General features: G+C 34.6%; 2 protein-coding genes across 2 annotated transcripts; one reads left to right on the top strand and one right to left on the bottom strand.

The window, feature by feature from the left end:
• Positions 1-351: 351 nt before the first annotated feature.
• Positions 352-2,003, top strand: LOC146137582 (uncharacterized). The gene is made up of 2 exons (XM_083394214.1): positions 352-473; positions 956-2,003. Exons 1-2 carry the CDS (start codon positions 381-383, stop codon positions 1,556-1,558), a joined length of 696 nt encoding a protein of 231 aa, XP_083250340.1. The 5' UTR covers positions 352-380; the 3' UTR covers positions 1,559-2,003.
• Positions 2,004-2,662: 659 nt separating this feature from the next.
• Positions 2,663-9,674, bottom strand: LOC146137581 (transmembrane protein 150A-like). The gene is made up of 10 exons (XM_083393504.1): positions 9,560-9,674; positions 6,981-7,163; positions 6,250-6,378; positions 5,758-5,814; positions 5,629-5,696; positions 5,422-5,549; positions 4,769-4,961; positions 4,630-4,679; positions 4,110-4,280; positions 2,663-3,672 (listed from the first exon to the last, which is right to left on the bottom strand). The coding sequence occupies exons 1-10, from the start codon at positions 9,565-9,567 to the stop codon at positions 3,367-3,369; spliced, it is 1,293 nt and encodes a 430-aa protein (XP_083249630.1). The 5' UTR covers positions 9,568-9,674; the 3' UTR covers positions 2,663-3,366.
• Positions 9,675-10,848: the final 1,174 nt, after the last annotated feature.

The raw sequence follows: 10,848 nt of genomic DNA, 5'->3' as shown, positions 1-10,848 counted from the left end.
CGTTTGGTTGAGGGTGGGTCAAGTTACTATTAATAATAAACATAATATTACTTGACCCACCCTCACCCAAATGCTAACCCGCACCCTAACCCAAACAATATGCGTTGTGGTATGCGGTATTATTATTATTTTTTTTGCATAACTTTTCACGTACAATAGTGAAAGAGCGCCGAACTTTGTGACTTGTGTAAATTTATATTAACGGTAACTTAATATTTAACACTTTATGCTGTTGTTCAGAAATTATACCTCGTATAGTACACATAGCGGTTACTGATCAGCACAAATTTGATAGATAACCACCACTCAGCTTTGTTTTATTACTTAATTAACTTTCATGATTTATGTCATAGGCAATCCATAAATTTTAGCAAAAACAAATGGAAACTTCTGATTTGCCTTTGTCAGAACTGTTAAATCTGGTGTTTCCAGAACAAGCAAGTGCTACTTATTTGTTGGTGCAATTACAAAATGTGAGTTTATTTAGACTCACTTGTGACGATTGTGGATAAGTTGCTTGCATTCATAGAGGTATTTTTTGGTTCACAGAATAAGTTAAATTATCACAAGATTGCTTCTTTTAAAGTAATATTTTCAATTTTTTAATATAATGCCAGTTGAACCAAAATATTAGTCAAGGGCTTTGACCAACCAAAACCCTAGCAATGTTTAAACATTTCTAAACAACAGAATGTCTTACCCTCAACACCTTTAACTTTTTTTCGGAAAATCTCAACTAGAAAAAAACAGAAGCTTCCAAAGTTTTAACAGGAATGACTGTCTTGTCAAATTTATATACCTAATATTCCTAAAATATATTTTTAACAGTAATTATTTCAGTTACCAAATGGCATATATAATGTTTTAAAGATGGGTTTGGAAATTCGTTAAATGCTAACTTCTTATTTTTTTGATTTGTGGCCCAATTAAAAAAATACTGTGTATCTTTTTTCAGCTTGGGTTAAATCCAGATAAAAACAACAGAGAACAAATCTTGAAACTGTTTTACACAAATTTTGCTGCCCTGCCACGTCGCACGCCACATGACAACAGGAGAGGACGAAAAATGCTGATACTGCACAAGAAAGAGCAAAGATTGAAACAAAGCTTTAGTCACAATGCATTGTTGGAGGCTGCACGGAATAAGAAAGACCAACTTCCAAAGGCTAAGATTATCGCAAGTTCAAATATTGCAAACTCCCCTATAAATCAAACTCCCGAACTAGATCGACTACAAGCCAGGTCAAAAGCTGTGCTTGAAAAGAAAAACTTAAAACGGACAAAGAATGATATGAGTCAAGAACAATCGTCGAGCCCACCGAAAAAACTTGCGCCTAAACAACCTTCCCTGTGTTCAAATGACAAACCTGTGGAAGCGAACAACTACCCTGTTACTGAGAAATCTCAACCCACTAGTGAAACATTAAAAAATAATAAAGCTTCCCCTAAAGCTGGAAACAGTTCACTTCCTGTCAAGCGAAGTGGTAAAATAAAACTAAAGCGAAACTCATTGCATACTGCAACACTACAATCATGTAAAGTTAAGAAAGAAACATGATGACAGTTATTGAGTTTTGATTATCTTTTAAAGTCAATCATAACTGTTTTGTTATGAACATCATGTTTTATTTAACAAAAAGTCATGCATCTTGCAAATTTTTAATAAACATTACTTTCCGTACAAATTAGCATTGCTTGAGAGCTTGAGATACTATATTTATTTTTAACAAATGAACTTTCATTTAAATTGCTTTAAAATGCTTTAAATAAATTTTAATGGCTTTTAACCCTTTCCTATTGGAATATAAGTTCTGTTCTTCAGTGCAATAAGACAGAAAATAGAGTTTAGAAAAAAACCTAGACACCAAGGTTTGATTTGATTTACCTTGTTAGCTATCCTGATGGTGCTTTTTAATTTTTCAGAATTTTCTTTTTAGTGCTTTTAAAACATATTTTTTAATTTTAATTTGGGTTATTGTAGGACAAAATTGTAAAGTAACTAGTTGGAGATCAAATTTAAAGTGTTTAAAAATTTTGATGGATCACTGCTAAAATATTGATATGTTAAAAACTGAAAGACAAGGATTATATAAATAGTTTTAGTACATAAGAAAATTATCCGTGGACACAAACATCAAGATGATAATAAAATTTAAGTAATATGCTGTGGCAGGACTGTGTTTTTTTTTGCTGTAGTCAAATATGGAGACTCTAGTAAGACTATGTAAGGTTATTCAAGTCCCTAGTCTGACGTCCTAGATCCTCCCTGTTTTAGTTACATTAGTGAGTGGAATATAGACTGTAGAGTCAAAGTCTGACTCGATCTAAACTGAGTCGGACTTCACTTTATTTTATGCTGAAGTCAACTCTGGTTGTGATTAACAGACTCGGCAGTTCTGCTCTCTGACTGCAGTTTACAGGGGGTCAACAACACCCTCACTATTCTATACACCTTGGTAGTATTAACAACATAAGTCATGTAACCCTTAGAATTCATACTATGGTAAACATGGATTTACACCTGACCTAAAGCAAAATCTGTTGTTGCCGTAAAATTAATTCGGTAGTGTATTTTTAATAAACAAATTGCTTTTCTACCATTTATGTCGCACTGTTTCACATTAAATAAATTTCCTTAGCATACAAAAAATAACCTGAAAAGTAGTTTTGTGTCAAGTTTATCAGCGGAACACGATTTGAAGACATCGCAAGACAAAGGAAGGCTACATGATCATCAAAATATTACACTTGTCTTTAAAAGAAAAACAGTAACAAAACTATTACAATAACAAAACACCATACAACATTACAACATGCAGTTCAAATTATAAAAGTCCAATCTTTATAAAATTATGTATAAAATTAATGCACACTACAGCACAAAGTAACAATACTGTTTTGAAATAGCAATGATAAAGGCAATATGATTACAAGAAAACCAAAAAAAAATAGTAAGAACATTAAAACATTGTACAGCCTTTGTTTTGCAAATAACACTTACAGTGCATTATGCTTAATTAGTTTAACTTTAATGTTTATAGTGAAGTTTAAGCACTGACAGCACACAATTATTGAAAATAGAATAATAGCTCAAAAGTCAAGAGAAAATAGAAAAGTGTCTCAATGTTCACCGCAACAAATCCAGACATACAAGAGTATTTTGCTGTTGCAACATCAGTATTTTTCAGATGATTTGCCATTTTTCAACAAACAGCAACAGGTGTTGAGTTCATTCAGGGGGGTGCAAGAATAAAAAAGTGCAAAAGAGGTGACAAAAACAACATATCAAAACGCATTACGCGTGGTCTTAACAATTAGCCAAAAAAACAAATAAAAATAAATTTCATTTGTCGCACAGTTTAGGTTCTACGAGGTGGCCACCACATTTGTGCGAGTTTGGTCCTCCGCAAAATCGCTTCTAGAACATTCCACAATGTGCTGATGCTCGATGGCACCACCTTTAAACAGAAGAGTGTCGTTTTCGCTGGTCCGTGGTGAGATCCCTTCCGAGCGTTGTGAGTGTACAGTTGTAATCCCCGATTCGGGGTCGATGAGGGCCACCTCGGAGTGAAGGGACTTCCTGGCGTTGCGCGGGTATTTACCACAGTTGTTGTTGTTGAAGCTTAGGGGTCCGGTTTGAGTCAGCAAAATAACTTTCACGTTTTCAAAGGCCTGTGAATTAAAAAATTCTTAGCTTGTTTTTTCATCGGCCAAAATAAGCTGGTGTTTATCTTTGTGTAAACAGAAGTAAAATATTTTATTAAAGAAAGCATTGATAAATGCATTACCAAATGCTTTAAAAATGGCCTATATGGATTTATGAATGTCAAATAGAAAAAAAATGAAGCATCCTCTTTTTATTTTAAAAGTAAAATATGAAATTTATTGGTAAAACAGTTTTGGTAAAAACTGTGTTTTGAATTTGCATTTAGCTTACTTAGAAAATGTGACTGTGACGGTGCAATATTTTATCCTGTTATATTTACAATTGTTTTCTTTAATTTATATTTCAGTTGTTCACAACTTTAAATCAAAAAACAAATCATAATATAATCCAAATATTATTTCAGTTTTAACTAAACTAGATTCTATAAATACATAAAACCTACCCTAAATTCATAGGTGAACAGGCTTAAACAAATGATCAAGCAAGCTGTAAGGAGCCACTCTGTTGAGGATCCAAGGAGATCAACGTAGCGGACATGGAAAGGTATTTTGCTTAACAGCTCTACACAAGAGCCATTTGGCAGCATAAGGGTCATGTTGGAGTAGTCAACAACCTGTAAAAGAGTGTTTTGTTAAACAATAAGGTATTAGAGTTTTTTTTGTTAAAGCACATATTATAGATAAACTTTTGTTGAAGCTATTAAGCTTTTGTGACTTCTAAAATGTACAAACTATTAGGTTCTACACAAACCTATAGTTGTAATTAGGAAAAACAATATTTTAACATTAATATGCATCCATGTAGCATTGTTAATTTAAAAATTCAAAGTGAATTACAGCAAGTCAGTATGCTTTATCTGTACATAAATACGAGCAAAAACATATTAATCACAGATAGCGTATGTTCAATAATGACTTGTGTCAGATCTCGAAAGCTCCTAATAATGACAAATGCCAACCCACCACTGTTTTGTTTCTCTCCGACAGCTTCTTGTACATTCCAACTCCAGACACTGCAAAGCCACACACAAAAGGCATCAGTCATATTCGCGACAAGTTCACTATTAAACACAGCACACAAACACAAGCCTAGAACACTTACGCAAGGTCAGAGCGCAGACCATGATAACGGCACAGGCGCATCGCATTGCACTGATGCAAGTCGCATACTTCATGGGTGGCTGTGCAACCTTGTAGGCACGACAGCTCAGTATGCTGGACAGGACTCCGTATCCCGTACCAATGATAAAAGCAAGCCCGGCACCAATGTAGTGCGGTATTTTAGCCTTGGTGACCTTTAAAAGCACAATATATGTCTGCTATGGAAAAGTTTTTTGGTTTTCTAAAAGGTTGTCAGTTCTTTGTTTTTTCCGTTGTATAGGCTAATGTCAACCTAATAAAGCTTAAAATTAAAGTACTGCTTACAGAGTAGATGTATTAAATAACCTGATTTTTTTAGGTAATTTTTACAAAAAAATTAAGCGAATTAAAATAAGGTCCAAGCAAAAAATTATGAAAGTATTTTATTTTTTTATTATACTAATTTTTACACCATTGCTTTAGCAAAATGACAGCTTTTGGACCATAAATTGGAATTGCATGGTATACAATCGTGACTCTAATTAGATGATTTCAATATTACTGACATTCTCATTAAAATATTTAATTATTATTTCATTTTTTTACTCTGTAACTCAAAAATGATGATATACTTGGCACTTTGTTTCCCCACTTGCATTGCACAAGTATATTTACCTGAAAATTCCCGACCATAATGACACCCAGGCAACTGAAGCATCCGAAAATAAGGGCAAATGAGTTTAGGCATCCTCTTTGTCCCATGTGACGGTAAAACCTCCAGGCCAAAAACACCACAATTAAACCTGAATCAACAAATTTAAACAATATTTAACTCAAAAAACACATAACAGTTGATTTTTCTTTTCTATGTTAATAGCTTACCAAAAAATCCCTCTATGTTTAAAATCAGACCAAACAGCATTGACTCTGGGTGCTCTGTTCCAGTGTAACTAAAACAAAAAAACATATTCACTTAACTGCCAACACATACTGGGAATAATCTTCCATTACCTTAAGTATGGAAAAATCCACCTTTCGATGTGGCAATTTGTCTTTGCAAGAGTATACCTGTAACAAATTACACAATGTAGAAATACCTAACAGCAGAAAACAAGTTACCTTATACCAGTGACTCTTAAACTGTGTGCTTCTAATGATTCTTAAGAGTGACTTAATTGGACACTATCCATTAAAATACTGTAACATCATGATGTTTACATACTGTCTTGCTGTTTAGTAAAGGCGGTTATGACGTTGACACTCTTTTTTGTATAAAGTTTGCATCACTTTTTTTTGATTTTTTTACTGTGCAACGAGCTAAAAGTGTTAAAGAACCACTGGTCTATACTTAAACATCAGAGTTTTTTAAACAATTTTGCATAAAAAATTGCAAAAATATTAATTTTTACTTGAATAACATGCCTATATAATCTTAAGAAATATGTTTAAAGACTCTTTGCTTAATTACTGAAATAAAAAACACTTGAAAAACTCTTCACTTACGTTACAATGAATCCAATAGATGTAGTGAAGCATATTGCAATTGGGAAAAATGACCAGGATAATGGACCACAAAATCCATTTTTGGAGTCTTGCCAGATGGAAGAGGTAGTGAGCATAGAGTCACGGTGCCTAGCAAAACAATATATATTTTTATACATAAATCAAATTAATTTACTCATACAGAATGAAGATGAAAGTAGGATGTTAAGTAAAACAAAAAACAAATTCATGTAAAAAATTAGATTAAATTATATTAAGCACAGCTGTTTTTTCTAAATACTTCATCTTGTTTGTTTTATCGGAAAAATGTTTCAAGAAAAAATATAACTGCACAGCCACTAAAGATATGTAAAATTTGTGACGCTGAGTATAAATGCACTGTTGGACATTATATTCCTAGAATTCAAACAATGTTGCCTTTCTTGAACATATATAGATAGAAATGACTGTAGGCTATTTGAAAAACACTTTTTCTATTTTTTATTGAAAAAAAAAAAAAAAAAAAATTTTTTTAAGGCATTTCCATTTTTTATTGAAAGAAAAAAAAAAGCTAAATATGTCTATTACACAACCAACCTTAGCGATTAAAATACAAGGTTAGGGGTTTAAACGCCAGAAAGCTTTAGAAAACTAGTTAAATCACATTTGCCAACGTTTAGTTCTTGTCTACCAACTTGCAAACAAAGAAACCCAAAAGCCAAACTTACAAAACAACAAACAATTGCACCAACCTTTGATGTTCGCCAATACTTGACTGGTCCGAAAGGCTTTGGCTGTGTCGGCAGCAGCGGGAATAATTGGAGAATTGATTTTTTCCCAGCGTCTGCTTTATTCTGTAAGGACAGTCCAACTGGCTTTGCGTGGGCACCATTTTAGAGCCGCCTTTAACTGTCCGCTGCCCGCGCTTATCATCGCTGTAAACGAAAAATGCTTGTTCGCGAACTGGTATTTGTTAAGGCGCACTTTGAAGTAAATAAGTCGGATCAGCCTTATATTATAGCCTTCGGGCTTTGCTTGTCATTCGCTTTAGTGGAGCGCGTCGCCTATTGTCAAGGCCACAAAGCAAACAGCGCAACCTTGCTGTTATCTTTTATTTGATTGATTGAACACGGGGTGTCGCCCCGGGATTAAAAAGCCGCATCGGTGCAACGGGCGTCGGAGGGTTAAAAATGTATAAGGGCGATTTTCTTTGTAAAACAATCACAGCCTATGCAAAATAGAATAGGTTTCAAAGAAAATAAAATAAATTTAAGACTCCCTGCTTTGTTTAAACAATATCAACAACAAAAAGCATTAAATAATCCCTTCACTGTTACTCTATGTTACATCGACTCATGAAAACTTCCCAATATTTTAGGAGAGACTCTAAATTAGGTTAACCCTGTATTTAAAAGGCCGAATATCGAAGTTGCTATAAATAACAACAATATTTGCTACTAAATAAAATATAAATAATTCGATTTAAAAGTTGAAGTCATTTTTGCCAACAACTGTTTGCCAATAAACTACCTCGGTAGCTCTTACAATGCCTGGAAAACAAATTTTCGAAAAATTCTCACGCAAGCGCAACGAAACGCAAAAGCCCATTTCCGCTTTCGTTTGGTTTTCGCGACAAAGGTCACTTTGCAATTTCACGCAACCCGTAAGCAAGACGAAATCGGTCAAAAGGAAAGCAAGCACCGGGTGGTCCCTGTTCATTTCCGAGTGCAAAAGTAAAGTTTGTGTTTCAACCGTTTCCGTGCAAATTAAGTGCGGGTGACCTTTAGCCTACTTTCAGCGCCGAAACAAAACGTCACATGGAAGTAGGCATTTCCGATGCTCGATATTTAATTACGATACCGATACCTTATATTTCGGACAAAAACTGTCCACTCGATACGTAGACCAAAATTTACTTTAGGATTAAAAGGAGCGTTGTATCCGATCCTATATCCTGTCGCACATTCCTGCTTTACACGAGAAAGATGCTCTGTATCAGAGATGTCCAACCCGCGGGCCACTATGCGGCCCGTCTGAAAATTTTGTGCGGCCCGCTAGTCATTTTCACTCCCAAGTAGTATTTTAAACCTTCAATATTAGCCTAATTAAAATGTAGCAGTCAGCTTTTAGGGGCGCACTAATAGTATAGGATGGGTATATATATATATATATATATATATATAATTCTAGGCCCGTTTTAACTCTAAAGAGCAATACTTAATCTTGAAACTGTTGGACATCCCTGCTCTATATCTACGAGCAAGATGAACCGGAGTGGCCAGTGTTTAATGAATTAAGTCAATGACTCCATGACTTTGACTCAAGTGCAATTAAGTCACTGTTTTTAAATCACTTGACTTGACTTAAGTGTTTTCGACAACTTGGGTTGAAATGTAGTGTTTACATTAAACATATATTATAAAGTTGGTTTTTTATCTTAAGTTATGCACATTCTATTTGCTTACAGTATGTTGCGTTTTTGATAATTTAAGTCACGGCTCATAATCGAACGTATTTATAAATTTTAATTATTAAACACTTTAATTCTTATGACAAGGACGTGACTTGTAATTGGCTTGCTCTAATTTTGACGTGACTGCAACGTGAATAGTAGTTATTTAAAAAGACTTAACTTAATTGTTTTGCAAATGACTTGACTGGGACTTAAAAATGACTTGTTTAAAACACTGGGAAGTGGGTCGTCGGATACTTGAAATCGATATAAGTGCGCAACGGGCTTTTCATTTTGTGTATATCTCTTTAGGGTTCGTCGGTTTTCGACGATGTTTCATTTCAGGTTCGGCGATTTGCGATCCGAGACGAAACTTTGCGCAACAAAGTGGTTGCAAGCTTTGTTTTGTCTCAAAACAAAACGCGTGTCATCAGAAACATCGTTTGGTGTTTTTACTCGAAAACAATACCACGGCCGATTTTAGGTGAAAAACAAACACTTATTCGATTTAAATCCATATATACGTTATTATATAGGTCGAATTATCTAAATAGGCACGTTGTGGCATACCAATTAACGTTAACTGTTCTAATTATTTATAAATCGCTTTATCGTTAGGGAATTAAAAATGAAATTACTATTTCTGAAACAAAATCCACCCCATTTTAACAAACAATGTTGCTTTTTAATGATGGGTCCCTTACCATGGCTGTCATGCCTACAATAATTTGGTGTAAGATTATCACTGATACCACTTATTTATCGGATCAATAACAATACCCCGGCCTAAATTCGGAGATGGGCTTTAATCCGATATCATTTGTCACTCAAGCGCTGGTTTTGTATTTGTTTTCCACTATAAGTTATACAACAACTTACTTGACCATTTTCGACGGTGAAGGAAATTCTTTCAAGTGTTCCACTCCACACAGAAGAACAGCAACACAACCTCTATCATTAACTTTATTATTAACAACCTATACCCAAGCCGCCTGTAACAAAACACATAACATACGTTTGGCAATGCGGTCCATTGTACAAAATAGCTGCAAAGCAACCTGATGGCGAGAAATTCTTTTAGCTTGTTCGTTAGCGTGACAGAACATGGTTGTAGATGTAATCAGCTCGCCCGCGCTTTTCGGAAGCACTTCCGCTAATGTTTTCGATCGCTCCAATTCACACCAAAACCTAACAGTTTGTGCAACAAACCAATAGGAAACAAGCGCAAACGAAGGAAGATATTTTCCCCAATCGACTACTGCTCTTCATAGTTAAATATCTCAAACTATAGCATTCCTTGAGCGGCCTGTGATAAAATTGCTTTCAGCTCGTAAAACTCGACAAATTGACATTCCGTAGCGGTTTCAGTTGCACAACGAAAGAGTATCGTGTGTGCCGTAAATCTAAAGGGTCACCTCGAGTTAAGTTTACATTAAAGTTCCGTGGCATAGTGTGTGTCGCAAACAGATGCTATCGTAAATTTTGTTGATATTTTCTCATACTTATCATTTTTTAAACCAGATATAAAGGGATGACTGAAATGGTTAAATCGTAACTTTTGATTGTCGCATACCTCTTCTGTAATCTCACCATAAAATAAACTTAGTGATTCAGATGTTTCGCAATCAATTTCTGCGCAATATCATTGAAATCACGCAATTCACACAATAATTATTCAAGCCCAACAGCATACGACGAAAGCATACAAATAAAAGAGTTTTTTTCGACTACAAACGGATTTTTTTTGCGATGTAACACAGTAGATCCAAAACTTTTTCAGCTTGCCGCACACTTTAATTCGCGGCACACTTTCTACAAAATATCAGTGTTGTACTGACTTGAGTCATTCACTTGACTTAAGGCACTGTTGTCAAACGACCAGACTTAACTTAAGTCTTTTGGACAAATGACTTGATTTCGACTTAAGTCATTTTGTCAAATATCTTGGGAGTAACATTAAGTCTTCATTAAAATTCATCTCGGTTTTTCACGTAAAACACTTAGGCAGCCGATAACTTGGACTGAGACTTAACTTGGTATTTAGTTGAAAATACTTGACTTGGACTTTAGGTATTTTTTCAAATGACTTGACTGGGACTAAAGTCGTTTTAGAATGACTACAATAAATAGATTAAGCTATCATATTATTCGGTTTCCAATAGAGAATA

The sequence above is a fragment of the Ascidiella aspersa genome, chromosome 7 (genome assembly GCF_963924565.1).
Source record: "Ascidiella aspersa chromosome 7, kaAscAspe10.2, whole genome shotgun sequence".
Classification (NCBI taxonomy): domain Eukaryota; kingdom Metazoa; phylum Chordata; class Ascidiacea; order Phlebobranchia; family Ascidiidae; genus Ascidiella; species Ascidiella aspersa.
The sequence above is the reverse complement of the archived record's forward strand: the minus strand, read 5'-3'. Positions and strand labels throughout refer to the sequence as shown.

Excerpts from the sequence above, each read along its gene's own strand:
- LOC146137582 (XM_083394214.1), top strand. The coding sequence starts at position 381 with ATGGAAACTTCTGATTTGCCTTTGTCAGAACTGTTAAATCTGGTGTTT. Across the intron at positions 474-955 it reads TGTTGGTGCAATTACAAAAT|CTTGGGTTAAATCCAGATAA; the intron begins GTGAGTTTATTT and ends ATCTTTTTTCAG.
- LOC146137581 (XM_083393504.1), bottom strand. Across the intron at positions 6,379-6,980 it reads AGTATTGGCGAACATCAAAG|GCACCGTGACTCTATGCTCA; the intron begins GTTGGTGCAATT and ends TTGTTTTGCTAG. Across the intron at positions 5,697-5,757 it reads TGGATTTTTCCATACTTAAG|TTACACTGGAACAGAGCACC; the intron begins GTAATGGAAGAT and ends TTTTTGTTTTAG.